At 38.7% G+C, this 17696-nt stretch overlaps 1 protein-coding gene across 2 annotated transcripts in view; it reads left to right on the top strand.

The window, feature by feature from the left end:
- SMIM14 (small integral membrane protein 14) overlaps window positions 1-14286 on the top strand; it is a 41122-nt gene extending 26836 nt beyond the window's left edge. For both annotated transcript variants that reach the window (XM_082281498.1, XM_082281499.1), the window contains 3 exons: window positions 1994-2042; window positions 10340-10488; window positions 11024-14286. In XM_082281498.1, coding sequence (XP_082137624.1) covers window positions 1994-2042; window positions 10340-10488; window positions 11024-11056 — 231 coding nt within the window. In that variant the 3' untranslated portion in view covers window positions 11057-14286. The remainder of the gene's footprint in view (window positions 1-1993; window positions 2043-10339; window positions 10489-11023) is intronic.
- Window positions 14287-17696: the final 3410 nt, after the last annotated feature.

Consider the following 17696-nt stretch of genomic DNA (forward strand, 5'->3'; position numbering starts at 1 on the left):
GAATCAGATTCATATTGGGTTACACAGGATCTTGTTGACCCGAGTGAATTAAGAACAACCTCTTTTTACTGCTGCTCGTTTTTCATGAGCTGCTGTTTCTTATCGCAAGATGACAATATACAGCCTCTCACTGAGCTGTTGAAAACAGATTTGTTACCTGGCTCAGACAGCCATCCTAGAGCTTTTAAAAAGTTGTATTTGGATAGAGTGTGACTTAGAATGAGGGATAACTGATACTGTGGCTAGAACACCCCCAGGCAGTGTTGTATGTCTAGGCAAACTAGATGAGATGCTTGTACAATGTTTCTGATCATATATCTGTTGCCCATTTTAATTCTGGTCATCCTTCTCTGCTGAATATCTGTAAATTGTGTTTTAAGTAGGGATTATGAATTAAGCCCCTCTCAGAATTAAACTCCTATACAAACGGAAGATAATTATGTTGCTGATCTCTTTAAAACATGGGTATAGCAATATCCAGTTTTCCCAGTTCGGAAATCTTTTGAATATTTCAAATGGGTACTATTGCTGACATAAAACCTCCCCTTTCAAAATTACTTCCAAAGTTTTAAAATAAAATGAGCTTTTATATAAGAAGACCAGGAAATATGCATAGTTTGATAGATTTTTTTTCCTTTAGTAAGATAAAGAGAAGTATTCTGCTTGAATTTCCATCAATGCTGTTTTTAACTAGAAACAAGGTTAAATCCAGCCTTCGCAGTTCCTTCCTAAGGGACTTCTTTGTAGTCTCAGTAAATTTGCTAGTAGATCTTAATATATTAATGAAAGAATTAGTGTGATCAATCTCCAATTAAATTTTTTCCTTTCTCAAATGTGTCAGTCATTGACACTCTTTATGACAAAAGAAGGAGCTTAGACTTTCCCAGAGGTCTTCCTTCTTCAGTTCTTCATCTTTCCTTGATGTGTTTTGCATAATATGACTACATACATTAAATCGGTTATGCCAATACAAGGGGAAATGGGTTTTGGGGAAATTATTCATGTATTTCTTATATAAAGAGCATCATCTTTTCTTCTCTTTAACTGGTAATAAACAGATTAGCCAGTTGTGACAAAAAGTGTTGGGATTCATGACACAACTGTATCATAAAACCTGTGAAAAAGCAGATGTCATTTCTAACCAAGGCAGTGTAACAATTCTGTACCTTTAAAAACTTTTACTAATAATCCATGTAGTTTACCTGCGCAGAGGACAGAATCTATTTCCATAGTACTGCAGATTAAATCTCATCTATTTAACATCTCTGATCCTGATAAAGAACGTGATGTTTGTCTTTATTTTTTGGCTCTGTCATCTGTAAAATAGCTGTACTGATTTGCAGATTAGCCAGTGTTGACTTTTCTTGCAGTTGGCAATTTTACCTAGTCTGTAAATCAAATAGTCATTACAGTTGCTAAAAATGTTTTAAATTTTACCCAACAGTAAAGAGAAAAACCAGTAAAATACCTATTAAAACCTGCTTTAAAAAAAAAAAGGTCCTGGGGGAAAAAATACTAAGTTTAAGTATGAAATATTAATTCAACTTCTTTGTGCATAACCGTTATCACAGTCTGATCATTTATTGTGATGTAATCACAGAGGATTTTAATGTTACTTGATCTAGATAACAATAAGAACTGTTATCTATATCTATCTATCTATCCATTATGAATCCCAAAATATGTGTAGAGAGTATATCTGTAACAGCTCCTATAGCACTACAGATTTTTTTTTTTACTTGCATTTTGGAAGGTAGTCAATGGCTGAATTGGAAGCAATAACACCGTAGTCAGGTGATTTAAAGGTATTATGTAAATAGTGTTCAGAAACTGTCTCCATACCTGGGATTCTTCGCATAACATAAGCCAAGTGTGATCCAGTGAAGGATCAGTTATACATGAACTTTTACTCTGATATTATATTAAATCATGATTTCAGTAAAAGCCGACCAAGACGTATTAAGTGTCATGCTTTTCTTTTTCTCTGTTTTAGCTGAGACAATCCCAGTCGTACTGCACAGACACAGAATGCCTTCAGGAATGTGAGTAACTGTTCATATCAGATTCATAAAAGTAAAATAAACAGCAGTAATTAAAATACAGTCTGCCTGGTCTTTAAAATGCAGCAGTTGATTTAATGTTATAGGAACATATTACATTAAATCAAATACTACAGTAATAAAATTGATATGCTGGGGAGGTAATTTCTGAGGATCTGGGATGCAGATTAATATTTGTACATTGGAAGCAGCATTGATGGGAAGCCTGGAGGTATCAATTCACCAGCATAACCATTAATCAGGTCCCAAGTTTTACTGAATCTGATTGTTAGCCCCCAAATAGGATGGTTTGGAGAATGAGAGGGCAAAATATGGAGGGGGCTTTATTTGTCCTCTTCAGATCCAGAGCAGCCTAACCAGTGAAGACTAGATACTGAGCACAGACACACAGACACGTGTTCACAGCTGGGGCTGGGTGATGGACTGTCAGTACTGTGACCCCTCTACTCCACTGTGAGGAAGAGGAGGCTCCCCACCAGCTCCGACTCATAAGCTGACATACACCATGACTGCATCTCTGCTGATTTGGTGCCCCTGTAGTTAATGAAGCAGAGGACTGATATGTACACTTCCTTGGGATTTGCTGTGAAATGCATCAAAAAACCTCTCCCAAACAGTGAGCAGTACTAGGGCAGTCAAACATTACCAGCACCTGCAGTGAAACATAACTGTGTGGAGGTTATGCAGTAATGTAAGCATGCCCTGAGGCGTTGAGATACTCCCTGAGATGCCTTCCGTGAGCTAGAGGGAATGCTGTCAAATGTTTATAAATAAAAATAAAATGGATCTGGTTTTCCTATATCCCTTTACCAGTTGAGCATGTGAACTCACTCAGCTTGCATCAGGACTGCTGTAATGTTTAGAGGGAGCAGCAAGCACCTGAGCAGTGTTCCTGTAAGCAAGAGCTGCTGGTGCCTGTATCTTTTACAGGTCTAGGGACAGTGCAGGCAAGGTTTCCAGCATCTTGGAGAGAGTACATGCCTTCATTCACCCTCATGTTCCTCCCTCTTCACTCCCCTGTAAAATGTTTTTAGAGATAGGCATCCAGCTCAGACTTGCACTGGGCTCTGCCAGTGTGAAACAGTCCCAGATTCAGTGCCATGCTGGGCTGAAGGGGGAAAACTGAACTGTCCCACATAACCCCTGAGAAAAAGACAGTGTGGTGCTCATGTGCTGTACAGTGCTGCTGGTTTGCTCTTTCTTTATGGGCTTTGCAAGTTACACTGTCTGTGACTTCCATCACTCCTCTTCCAAATAAACCTGTCAAAGGGCAGACTTTTTAGTCTCCCACACCTTAGACTTCTATGCCCTTTTTTAAATAATAGGCATGTAGGAGAGGGAAAGAGGCAGTTCATGGGAGGCAGAATATTTTCTATATTAGAAGGAGGCACAGACATGTGCCTCTTTTGTCCATGGTCAAAACCAAGCAGTGGTAGGTCATTCTCACTCATGCCTTGAGAGTCTTGATCATCAGTATTCATGAAGCTTTTAGACTAAAGACTGTAAGCCTGTAGTAAGTTCTAATATGTATGGGCACAAAGCTTGTGGGATGGCTTTCATGTTACCAAGCTGTAGTATAGTCGGAATTTGAATGGCTTGCAACAAATAGTTTTCCATTCTGAGATTCTTGCAAACTGTCTGTGCAGATGCAAGCAATTTGGCAGCAATTGTTCCATAGCAGTGGTTTGTTTCAAAAACCAAAGCAAAAATTATATAGTAAATCCTTTCCTATGTTATTATCTTGCCTTAAATTTAGTTCTAGCAAAGGTATTTTTCTGCTGATGCAATGACACTGCCTGCCTATTTGTCACATTATTTTGTGATGCTTCTGTGATGCTGTGCTTGTGACAGTCTGTAAGACCCTGGGAGTCAAAGGCAAAAATAAACAGATTGAGCCTGAAGAAGCTTTCTAGAGGTGTTTTCAGAAACATATTCAAACAATTCTGAGCCAGTCTTCTGTCCGTTGCTTCATCCTGTTTTTATGAGTTGTACAGTGATGAGCTTATGTTTGAGGTGGGTCTCCTCTTCCCTAGGTCCCACAGCTCCATTTCCTGTTACTTGCTGACTTTGATTCCTCATTTCAGAATCTTGATATGAACAAGTTTGTTTCACTCCCACCAATTTGCTCATTCCTGGCAGTTGGTCTTTCTTCTTGAAGCACAGCTGGGAATGTTGTCATACACAGATTCTTAAGTTGCAAGGTTGTGGAATAACTGATGAGACATATGTGGTTTTGTTTTGGGAGACGTAGGGCTGGGGTTCAGCCAATGTCACAGCAGCATCATGTGTTGTGCTGTTGCTACCAGCTGGAAATTCTCAGAAACACCCTCTGTTGATTCTTCCTGAGCATGCTTTGTTTTTTCAACCCTTGATTTCAGTTCATTTTAGGTTTTTTGGAGCCATATCAAGGCAGTAGTACCAGGTCTCCCTTACTCACTTTTTTATTATCTATAAATTCTTACTTATGGTTGTTGGCGCCATTATGTCGTAGTGACGTCTCTGCAGAGTTTCCCAGGGTCAGGACTAGTCCTTTTGGATCTAGGTACAGGAAGATATGAGCACCACTTCAACAAGCATTTGGGCACTCTGCTTGATGGCTGTTCGTCTGCTGGTTCTCCATCAGAATATCTGCTGTGACATTAAAGCATGTGTTAGAGTCTGATGACCATTCCCTCAATTTCAGTGGGTGCCTTGCAGAAAAAAACCGCTGTAAGTTCTGAATAGGCAACACATTTAATATTCTGTTAGGATTGTTAGTGCTCAGCAAATCAGAAGATCTTAGAGTTTTGTGGAGATACTTACAGCTTTTTACCAGCCAGGCTCGTAGTTCAATGCCTTAGAAAGCCTCGGGCAGCCTAGAGAGGCAGCACGGGCAATCTAGCATTTCAGTAGGTCTAAAAGCGGCAAATGGTAGCTGCAAAGCTGATACAACCAGCAGAAGCAAAGAGGGAGAAATATAGTCTTCAGCTTGCCTAATTCCTGCAATTAGAAGCTTTCAAACAGAAACAGAAACAGAAACACACAGATGTTCGCAGAAAGGGTGCAAGCCAAAGAGAGCGTACCCCCTCTTGTGCCCTTCTTTTTTTCGGAGAAGGGGAAAGGGGAGGACTGGGGGCAGACCCGGGGTGACCGGCCAATCAGACACTGCTAAAGAGTTTGAGTTACATTTGGGTTTGCCCCTGCTTGGAACAAAGGAGTTCAGAGCACATGACAGAGGCAAGTGTCTTGGGGAGGGGGAAGGGAAGCTCGGAACGGGCAGCAACAGAGTTTGCCTTGAAATGAGGAAAAAGAGTGATAATTCTTTTCTGAATTCTGTCTAATGCAAGTGGAGCACAGAAGTTCTCTGACGTCTGGCAGTTGCAACATCAGCGGTTCACCCAGCCTAGGGAGGATCCCAGCTGGTACTGATCTACTCTGATGGCTCATGGTCCTTCACAGTCAGCCTTCCGTGTCAAAGGAAATGAGGGGCTACTGCCTGAGTTTTTTCTGTGTTCTAGCAATTCCCAGATGTTGTGACCTCCATTTACCACATTCATATTTTCAGCACTATTCTCAGTGTTCTGTTAGGTTGTGATGTGGTCAGAGATGACTGTCTCAGATGTTGTCTACTCTACTCCCAAATTTTTATGCAATTTAAAATGAATACATATCTGTGATTCATCTTGAGTTGTACTCATCTAGGGCAGTCACAGCAGCCTAACCAAACAGCATGAAATGTCTGCCAACTCTTTCCTCCCTTTTCTGGGAATTCCCTTCTCCCTGCCTCTGCTCAAGTCCTTTTCGGCTTTCTTCAGGTTCCTTATCCCTGCCTTTGAGAGTGTCAGCTTGCAGGCATTATCTGCTGAAGGTCCCACGGGTTCTTTGTCTTCCTTGATGACTCACTTCTAAAATACCTCTCTCCATACAGTTTCATGCCTTTCCTTCACAGAACAAGCAAGGCTTAAAGCACTGTGAAAAGAAGACACACAAGTCAGAGAGCATGCTTTTCCCTTTCCACATGCAGATATTTAACAGTTTTTACCAGGGTCAATCTGTTTGTAGTCCAAAAGAAGGCATTTCTACCGTGAGAGGGCAGACAAAAAGCACCACATGGAATACACTTTTACAGTAAAAGAAATGAAATCTCTCCTTTCTTTAGAGTACAGCCTCACTCTGAAGGAAAAACTGCACTTTAGGAGGAGAACTAAGTTCATGTAAGGGTATTAACATGGGCACTTAATAGTTTTAATATTGTATTATTGAGATTTCAGTTGCACCATCAGGAAGTGTTTGACCTTTTATCTTTAAAAACTGTTTTTACCAAACTCATAATTTTAATAGCTTTGACTGCCTTCTAGGACCTCAAATGAATCTGCAAACATCTGTCACAAAAGATTTTTTTTTTCCCCCTTCCCATTTCTCTCTGAGAGAAGACTAGTTTGCGTGGCATAGTCTCTGATTCCGTGGGGAAAAAGCAAGTCCAAAAACTGTATTTCCTACATGAAGCAACAGATAGGATTCACCATAGTCATTAGAGCTAATCTCACAATCTCAGACCAGCTCCTCATAAAGCTTTCTTTGCACAGAGATAATTCAGCCATGCTGTAAAAAAAACTAAATTCCAGGTAACCACAGGGCCAGAACTGCTCACAGGCATCATTCAGAAGTGTGTGGATATATATGTATGCCAAACCCAGGGTACCAGATACTCTGAAAATAAAGACCTTGGGCTGGATTCAGTGTTGCGTCGAAAGGTAGGTTAGAGACTGTATGTCATGTCACTTAGTGCCATGGGAATATGTACTGTTACATTCTGTACTAGTTGGTGTCTCCTGGGCACTGGAGATTAATAACCAGATCCATCCATCAAAATGCGTGGTAGCAGGATCATTGATCATTCATCTCAGACCAGGACAATCTTCTCTCCATCTGGAAATATTAGAAAATACCATCCACAGGGGCTCTTAGAGGATAACCTTTATTATTCAAGGAATCAAAACATCATTTCTAAATTACCTGCAAAAAAAAATACCAGTTATAGATAAAGGCACTGTGGCTGTGAACTCTTAAAAACAAGATATTTTTTTTTCTTCTGCCCATGACAATGAATTCCATCCTGCTTGGTTTTAGCTTCACTCAACTGTTCTTTATCCATAAGATGGTTTTATCAGATTATTTTATGATCTCAGGGATGGAGGTCTTTGTAGCAAGATTGTTGTCTCCGACATATAACTGCTTCCAGTAGCTGAAATGGCTTCTTGTCTGTTCTCTTGATTTGTGATGCAGTTTTGAAAAGTTGGATTCACCCCAGCTTTGTGAAACATTGCTTATCCTCTTCTCCGTAAGAGATTAAAGTAACAGATTCTGAAATATCTCACGTCCTTATTAAAGCACACAGTCATTTGTGAGAGATGTGGGTTTAATGGTTCTTGAAAAGTGTAATCATGGTTGTGTCTGAGTGTCTGGCATGCCTTGAGTAGGTAGTGCAGGGCCAGTTGGATCAGCTATTGTCTTGCTTAACATAGTTCAGAACGTGTTTCAGCACGTTTGGTTCCATCTGAACCATCTTACAATGCAGGCTGGAAAAAACTGTGTCTTGCAATGAACACCTGTGGTTTCCCTCTGTGGTCCCTTCTGCTCCCATCCCTGACCTGTAGTGTGTCCTGATCTGGCATCATTTGATTACACCAACTTTTGTTTAACCACAGACCCTAAGTGCACTAATGTTCACCAAAAATTTCAGATGGCAGTTGGACAAATCCATTTCTCTGTATTCTATGGGGAGTTCTGACTAACAAGTCATCTAAATTTTCAGTCTTCTACCAAACATATTCGCCAAAGCAAGCACCTAAGGCCTTCTTATTTGTTGCTGAAGGTAGTCTCAGAGTGGCTATTAGTGTTGTCTGGAAGCCCCAAAATAAAGCAGTTGTTCTTTTCTTGCCAAATTATATGCTAGACTCCTGGACTGCATATATAAAGATTTTCCAAGATTTAAAATATTGATATATATGCTGCTGATAATAATAATATTTTGGTCAACAAAACTGAAGGTCTAAACTCTTACCTTCACAATTCCATATGCTTTCAAAATGAAATGTGTAAGAGTTTAGTGAATTAAAGGCTGTAGCATTCTTATTTATTTTCTGTGCACTATGCCTTCTCATACAGAAAGCCTGTTATTCACTCAGATTTTCAAAATAATTCTCACTTAATACCATCCCTGCTTGGCTCCGTGGGGTCCCGCGTGCACCCACAGACGCACGGGTGGGTTCAGTGTTACAGTCGGTAGCAAAGAGCCGAGAAGGGCATTTGCGTGAGTTCCGGCAGGAGCATTTATTGCTGCCACACTGTCACAGGTTGGAGAGGCAAATACCAACATGATCCCGAAGCCCACAGCTTTATCCGGGGGCAGGGAAAAGGCAGGACTAGGGAACGGGGACCAATGGGGAAGCTCTGGGGGAGTGACGAGGGGTGGAGGCCAACAGCCAACTGGGGAATCCAAACTGGGATAGAATAACATAACAGAACAATGCATCCTGGGAGAAGCCTGTTTGGTCACCCTAACATAAAGTGGTTCTTGTGGTACTAGGGACTTGTCTTACAGAAAACTCTCTGTCCCTTGTAATGGATGTTCACTGGCCACCATACTCACTTGTAATTGCACATAATTCTCATCATAAAATTCCTCTATATTAGCAACTTCTCGAGCTTTGAAATGTCTATATTTCGGACATTTAAAAGGCAAAAGCAGTCTCATTTGCTCATACGTGTTAATGGTAGTGTTTGTGCTGTGAGAAGCATGAACTTCTATAATGCATGGGGTTTTTTCTTCTTTGACATTTTTGAGTGCATGTGATGTCAGTAAAGGACATCAGTCCAACAGCCCCAACTCAGGAAGCCTTATTCCCAGAGCATCAATGTGGAGAATGGCATAGCTGTAAGGTTCCCTGCAGGGCTCTTCTGCTGTGTTATGAACAAATCCTTTCCATGGAAGAGCCTCTGTTAGCAACGCTACCCAGGATGGCAACAATGAGGGTGGTTCTGTGGTATCAGCATTAATCTTCAAAGAAATTATTCCAGCAGGTATAAGTTATCAAGTAAATGTTAAATAAGAACAATCCAACCAGTGCTGAATCCAGACTTGGCTCCATAATCAGGTGATCCACATAAGACAATTGGAAAATATGACAGATACAAGTATCTCTGTGGAATTTTCTGGATGTTAAAATTTTCATCTTGAGTAATAAAGTAGAACATTTTTTCTCTTTCTGAACGTTATTTATTATAGCTTTGTACTAATTGCTCTGTATTAATTGAACATCTAGATCGTTAATGAAGATGTTAAGCCTTTAGACACTATGATAAATGGGTTCATGTAAGTACCATAGGTAATTAGCGATACATGGGTTTACACTTCAGCTGACAAGATTGGTTACTGTTTGATTACTTGAAATTTATGTTTCAGAGGAGAAAAGTTGTTTTAAAATGTGTATTTGCAAGAGTTTCTTGATCCATACAGATCAACCAGCCATTTCCAGCCTGAGGGTATTTTCTTAAATTTACTTCCACGTGTTGATGTTTCAGGTATTCTGTATGGAAATTTGGTGTAAAATTTTTATATTGTGTTCCTGGGCTTCACTTCATAATGTATCTCTGCAGCAGTTTTTCCTGGCAGATATGTTGCTAGCAGAAATACCACATGACCCAGATGATCAGTCATGAAGATCTGGCATATTGACACTGAAACATCTTTAAACAAACTCTCAAGAAATAACTTAAAGTAGTCAAGAAATTGATTACCATTGGTTTGCTCCTTCTTGCTAGAATTAGCATGTTGTCTCTGTAAGGCCTAACAATGGAGCTTAAGCTTTCATCAGTTTAGCCTTATTCTTTTATTTGTTTGAGGCAAAAAACAAAGACCAGTGTATGTATGGGGGGGTTTCCTACATAAATATATTTTGCACCAAGTTTGATTTCTTAAAAATCAAGTTTGATATCTTAAAATGTGAAGAGTATGTTTATCATCTCCAGTTCCTTAGGCGTTAATATGAACTAAGAAATATTCATGATAATTCTGAGAATGCCAGTGAAATATTATGAAATAGATGATTCTCTTTTCAAATGGATAAGAAATGTGATAAAAAACCGTATTACTGTCTCAAAGCCAAAATGAGGGACTAATCAGAACACTCCATTGAAAAATATTTCTGGGATTTTTTCTGAGATTGAATTTTTGTTTTCACTTGGCGAAAAGAACTCTGCTGTTACTCTATTATAACTTGAGTTTTCCTTGTCTGTAGTGCCAGGACCAAACTCCTCCGGTGACAATGGCATCAGCTTTGCCATGATAATGATGGCCTGGGTGGTGATTGCACTTGTCTTGTTCTTACTGAGACCTAGTAATCTAAGAGGATCAAACACAGCCGGAAAGCCAACCAGCCAACACAATGTAAGTGCATCTTCAAGTGCCCTGCAGGGAGGTAATTTTTTTCTTCTATTTTTTTCCCTATATTTTCTTGGAACTCCATTGAAAATTAGACCGAGTTAAACCAAAGTGAAAGTAGAATCATGAAGGTTGTAAGTGTGAGGCCTGCTGTGGGATGGAGCAGTTACAGGTGACTAAGTATGGGCCATAATGTCCTCTGGACATTGTCAGTCCCTGGTTGAAACTGCCTCCTGCCTTTTTAGGTGAAAGGGGACAAGCACAGCTTTAAGAGAAGTCAGTAAACAAAATTACAGCATGATACTGTACGGTGATCTCTGTCCTAGATGTGGGATTATGGAAAAATCTCAATCAATACAGGAAAAAGTATAGTTTTTTGATGCTCATTTACTCTAATCATTTAAGAGATATTGAAAAGCTATAAAAGAAAACACAATGTAATGCTTCTGAGTTCTTTCATTGCTAAATCCTCATATGTGAAGCACTGTTTCTAATTCTGTACCTGCTTTTTTTTAATCTTTTCTTTCTTTCTTCTCCCAAGGGACAAGAACCACCAGCCCCACCAGTAGACTAGAGCATTCAGTATTGGAAAAGTTCAGCAGCTAAAACGTTGCACGACCAAATGAACGAAGTGACCAGATTACTCCTAAACCTCACTCAATACGCTTTTGTTTTCTCATTTATATAGAGCAGAATTATCATTCAGCAGTAATTTTCATGAACTGCTTTTAGTGACTTCAATTTTAAGTTAATTTTTGCTTTGTATATTGTTACAATTCCTATTACATTGTAATTTGAATAATGGTAAGGCATTGCAGGGGTTTTTTGGTTGTTGCTGTTACTGTGGACATTCCACTCAGTCTCTTTCTGTTACAGTGATCTTAATTTCTTTGCTGTGATTTCTGATATGCATTGAAAGAAAAAGAAAATCCCACTCCATCTATAATAATGGAAGGTTACTGACCTTTCTTCAGATTAATTCATATTTCTTCTCCAGTATGGTTTTGAGAGTTGTATTATGGTTGGAAGTATTAACTTAGTTATGTGCTGGAAAACAGAAATTGTTTTATATTTGCCCTGGGTTCAGAGCAGCTTTTATTCTGGTCTTTGGACCACTAACACAGTTTTCAGGGTTGCTGGCAAAAGCATGGATTGTCCACTAGAATTGTACTCTGTGTGTGTGTGTGCACATGTAAGTGAATATGACGATTGCCACTGTCAAAGCTTTGATTTATATATTGGGAACTTTGTACAAAAGATTATACCACCAAAAAAGAAGTTAATTTAGCCTTGTTCATTAATAAATTGTATGTCTTATTCAATATGTTGTCAAAAAAACATATTCTAAACCCAGATGTGCTTACTTATAGACTTTATCAAAAGAGAAATTTAGTAAGAAAAACTTGCTAGAATTTTCTGTCCTGGTATACTCTTTTCGTAATTGGTACCTTAAGTTTTTGGCTATGATGTAATGTATATTGGACAGGATGAAGTCATACCAAGAAGTTACCGTGGTTATCAACTTTTGGTATACAACATGTATTGGATTATTCAGGTTTATTCACCTGTATGTTATCAGCAATTCTTAACATTTCATCCTTATCTACTAGTTGTAATTGTAGAATAACAAACTTGCAGGTGACTACATATGGCATGTCTCCTCCCTCTAATATTTGTGTGTATGTGTGGTATGTTTAAGTGTGTGTATGTGTGGCTATGCACGCACCTGTGCACATCTCCCATTATGGCAAATGGGAATTACTTTTTTATGTACATTAATTTAAGAACATTTTAAAGATGTACAGAAAAGCAACACTGTATATTTTTCTTGTTCAATTTGAAAAATTGATGAGAATAATGTAAAGAACATTTTTATGTTACCAACATGAAGCTTCTTTTGTTAAAGGTCAGTAGAACAGACATACAGGAATTCAAAGCCTTACTGTATAAACCTTTATTTCATGAGGACTTTAGTTATGGAGATGAAGGAACTAACTGTTAAAGTTCAAAAAGGTTTGTATTAACAGGCTCTAACAAAAATCTCACATCAGATCCCATGGTTGACAGACGCAGCGTTTTGCTCTTCAGGGTAAATGGTGAGCCAGCTAAGCCTCCTTGGAAAGGTACAGTGTAGACCTGAAGAAAGGCTTCTGTAATTTGATGTAATTGACCTTTGAATTTCTATGGAATAGTATGCTCCCGAGCATGGGAGCATGTGTAAAAAAATCAAATTTAAAAAAAAAAACGAAGAAGAAGAAGATTGGGCCAGGTGCTCTCAGTGACATCAGTGCAGTGCCAGGTAAAGCAATGAAACTACAGGAGAGAAGCTGAGAGAATTTGTCCCATTACATCTAATAATGTACAGGCCACAAACACTGTGTAAAGATGTCACTGGGACAAGCACTCTGCCTGGGCTTGCTTTTTGCCTTCCATGTACATTTATGTTTGGGATACTGTTCAGAACAAGTAATACAACATCATTTTGTTGAACCCACAAGGAAACATATAATCTCCCACACTGACCTTTTTTCTCCAAGGATTTTTGGCCAGAATTCTTCACTAGTGGAGGCATGAAACAAGCTTCCAATTGATTAAAAAGCCAACTGAAACAGGCTTCTATTCAGACAGAGCACTACTCCTCATCCTGTTGGAAGTTGGTGAGATTTACAGGAGCACTTTCACTTGTGAGGAGCAGTCTCACTTAAATGTCTGTTTATGTATTTATGAAACTTACCATGTGCACCCAGCTCTAAGAGTCTTGGCAAATGAACTTTTTGTTCAGAGGAATGTTGTGGTTTACCTATAAATGAACTGTCTTTGCTTGAAATTCCTCTAATTGTCCCAGTGATTTTATACATGTATGCTTTCCTCCTGTAAATTGCTATTTTAAATTTTCTATGTAAAAGAAAAAAACATCGGAAATATTTTATTGTAAAATGTTTTACTAAAGAGCCAGGCCGCTATCCCACATCAAAATGTATGCTTTTTAAATTCAGATACTCTCTCCAAGATATAACCTTCAGATTAGCACTATTAATTAAAATAAAAGTAACTAACCATAGGACTGTATTTTGCCACTCTTATTTGTGTTAAATAGTGCCTTACTCATCAAGTAGTTGCACTGAAGTTTGTGGAACTACTCTGAGATAATGTACTAGTAGCAGCTTTAGTAAGGGTGGCAGAAATCTGGCCTTTAGTGATGTAATTTGTGATTAAATAATTGTATCATGGTTACAGATGTTTATGATAAATTTCGAGGTGTGGAAGAGATTAGTGGTATGCGAAGCTCCAGGATATGATCCTTTCTGTAGTGATGGTTTTAAGCTTGGTTAGTAAGAGATGCAAGTCGTAGCAACTTGGGAAATAGGGAGGGAATTTTACAATTATACCTTAACTTTGTTAAAACAATAGTATTTTTAGAGTCTGCTTAACACAATTACTATACTCTGAAAGGAGAAGTCATATGTATTCATGCACTGTCTGCAGATCACTTAGCCTTGTAATATTCATGATTGAAAAAGGAAGAGTGATGATGTCATGTACTTGATGTAAATCGGTGGTTTAAAATATCTGAATATGCCAAACAAAAAATCATCTGTGCCATTTGCAGTTTCCTAGTAATCTTTTACTGAGTACTTGGATTGGGATAAAGGGCTTGTACTATGCACTTTTTATTGACTTAACAAAATAAATAGCAATCATTAGTAAACTTTTGTCTTTGTCTTTTAGTTTTTTATAAGATATAGGACTGCACCAACCTATCAGTTTCTAAGGTAATTTGAAATCATCTAAAAATAAATATCAGTAAAAATAGTGTGTCACCTGTGTAACTTTTAAAATGTAAATTCTAACTTTTCAAATGGACACTTGTCTTCTGTATGTATCTCACACAAGTCAGAACAAATAAAAAGCAGTTTCCAAGGTCTCTGCCTTTTGCTCTTCAAAGTAGTTAGGCAACCTAGGAAGTCAGAAATAATACAGTAAGAAAAGTAGTGACAAATATGCTGATTATGTTACTTTGTTTTAGATCAAATCCTACTATTTTTGGATTTGCAGTCTATTTTCTAGTTCTAGATCTTGGCAGTGTTGGACCCAGAGCTGCTCTGAGGTAGGAAGATGCTGCAATGGATCTAAGACAGCACGTAGGAGTAGTAGAGACCTGCTGCTTCCTTACTGTTCCCATGAAGTGCAGCACTCTTCTTCCTCCAGAAACAGCACAAAATTCTGAGCACTGCCTCAACAGCGACTCTGATGCCTTGTTAGGGATTCCTGTGTTAATCTGAGAAAAAAAAGGAGCACCAGGGTTTAAAATAGTACACAGCTATCCAGAGATAGTGGCAATAAACACCAGAGAATCAGAAACAAAATCCAAATAAAATAAGAAGAACAACAACAGCAAGTAACAAATGTTTTAGGCACTTGAGGTGATCTAGAAAGTACAATATCTTAATCAGCAATCAGCAATCATTAATGTCTGCTCATCAAGATTTACCCTTTTACTCAGACATGAGATTATAAATAACCCCTAAAACTAAAGTTAAACTTCAAGTACACTTGTTGAAATGCTTGCCAAGGATGCTAATGCCTTGAGAAAGCAATGCAGAAAGGAAATTGCCACAAATCTAAATTCACATTGTTGAATGGGTCTGTACAAGGCCTCGCTGTTCAAGATCACCATATAATTTGAGATTACTCTGCCCCAAAGCCTGAAAAAAAAATTATCCTATCTAGAATGTTTGGGAAAAATACACCAAATCCTTGCAGCAAAATACTGCATTAAGTGGATCCCTTGCAAAAATGGACTACTTAAATCCTTTTCTCCTTCTCCTTAGTTGTTCAGTATCAGGCAATGGCCTACAGTGCCATTCACTGCGGAGATCTGGACCTTGGGGGGGGGAAGAGGCAGAATATTCCATACTGAACCACATCCTCACTTGTAAAACAACAAAACTCTTACCAACAGCAACAGCAGCTGAAGATTTGTCTTTTCATATAAGAAAAGTAACTGAACACTTGTATTAAAATTGCGAACTCCCATAGCAAACACGTTGTAGTTAAATATAATAGCTAGAAGAATCTGGCTTCCACATCACCTTTTTAACATCTGCAGGTCAGAGCATTGGCCAGAGGGGGTGTCTGAAACAAATGTGCTTCAATATTTGGCAATACATATTAATTTACCATATATATACAGCTTTTTAAAGGTTTCAGAAACTCTTATTGATTTTATGGAAAGTGTTACCATAAAATATTTAATAAAATATTAATTGAAAATAAAGCAGTAATTTGTAATGAAAGATCACATGTAGCAAGGTTTAAAAAAAAATTCTTTTGCATTTTACGTGTTTTGTTGTTACATCTTCCAAGCTATAAATGATGAAACAGAGGAATAATGTTTGTGACTATGTGGTTTTCAGACTTATGACTGGTTTAAAGTTAATTTCTTCTGCTGCAAAAACTATCCTTAAAATGTAGTAGAAGATCCTAGAGATGAGAAAATATGTTTCCTTAAGCAGACCAATGAAAAACCCCACCACTGTACAACATTCTGAAGGTCACAGCCACTGGTTTGATATAAAAAGCAAATCTTTAAAAAGGTGTTCCATTTAGGGCAGAACTTGAAATGATAAATGATAAGATAAATATGATTAGCAAGAAGACAACCCAGAGAAGCCTCCACAGGACTGGCACTACACCAAACACTGCATGTAATGCATCAAAATCTGCTTTCTTGTGATGATGAGTAAAAATTTGGTTTCTTCAACTCCCCATGTGATTTCATGCAGTCTTGTTTGAAATTGAAAATCCAAATAATCATTCCCCCACTTCATAGAATATTGCTTTCAATTTGAATCACAAATGCATCTTGTCTCTGACACCCCCTCCTGCTGTACGCTTGTGTTGGGCTTCAGTATGTAAGGGGAAGAGATTAAGCCAAATTAGCTTTTAGCTATACTGTGAGGGTGGATCAAATCTTCACATTATTTTATGCAAACAACTGTTACGGCAATGGGACAGCTCAGCTGAGTAAAACCCCTTAAAGAAGGGATGCTGCAAGACGATTTCTCTCCAATGAGGCAGTGATGAAAAGCAGTGCCTTATTTGGCTGCTCTCACTTCCATTGCACTAGTTTTAGCATGTAGTATTTCCTTACTGTTTTGTTGAGATGGCTGTTAGCCTGAAATGGCTCTCCTGGTGGGAGCTGCAGTATGCCCTGCATTCGGAAAAGCAATGCTGCTGCCCACAGCACTGCTTCTGGAGGAACAGCTTTGATGTCTAGTATGAAGTGTATGGTTTCCAGAAAAACATCAGAAGAGAATGAAAAAAAAAGAGACATTTACAAAACAACAGATAAGGCCATCAAATGCAATCATGCCTGGAAGGAAGTGTGAATAATTTCTGTGTACACTGAGAGCTTTCAATAATCTAATGAGAGGAAGGTCATATACTTGAAAACAAAACATTGTTGTGCAGTAACTTAAAGAATGGGGTTTGACAGGATGTTTTCATCAGTTTTCACGGTGGCCTTCCTCCAACTTTTAAAAGTTTTAATCCTGCATGGCTTTGGGGTTTTATTTATATGGCGATGTTGTACATGAGTCCTGATGAAGTTACTGTCCAGATGTTCCATGCCCTATGCAAACAGGCATGTTGAACCTGACCAGAAATTCACCAGAAATTTTGCAACAGTTTTACCAATAATTGCAGTTTGAGAGGCTGGTTGTCACCAGTAAAAAAAACACTGTATTAGATTAATCAAAAGATGTTTGGGCAAACTGTCAGACTGTTTAGCAATGTCAAAGTTCTGGTGAGCCAGAGAGATGGAGATGAGGAGAGGGTGTAAGTAGGGACATGCCAAGCAGATGTCTCATGTAGCAGCCCAGTGTTGGCTCTGAGAACACGTAGAGCTCGGGTTCTTGTCTGCCTGTGTTCAAAAATGGCATATGGCTGCTTTTTGCAGCTGTTGGAGCCTTTTCAACACACATGCCCAGTCCCACATGTCCTAAATAATCTCTTTAGCTGCATCTCCTTCCTTCCTCTTAGCACTGTAAAATACAAAGCATGGATTCAAATACTGATCCAACCAATCTTCTGGGCACTTTTGTGCCTCAGCCTGGGACTGTTGCCGAGTGCCTCAGATTTCCTGGTTACAGGTGGGGTTGCCTCCCAGTTATGCTATTTCAAAAGTTAAAGAAAGCCTTGACAGACAACGG

Source organism: Coloeus monedula (assembly GCF_965178545.1).
Source record: "Coloeus monedula genome assembly, chromosome: 5".
NCBI classification, from domain to species: domain Eukaryota; kingdom Metazoa; phylum Chordata; class Aves; order Passeriformes; family Corvidae; genus Coloeus; species Coloeus monedula.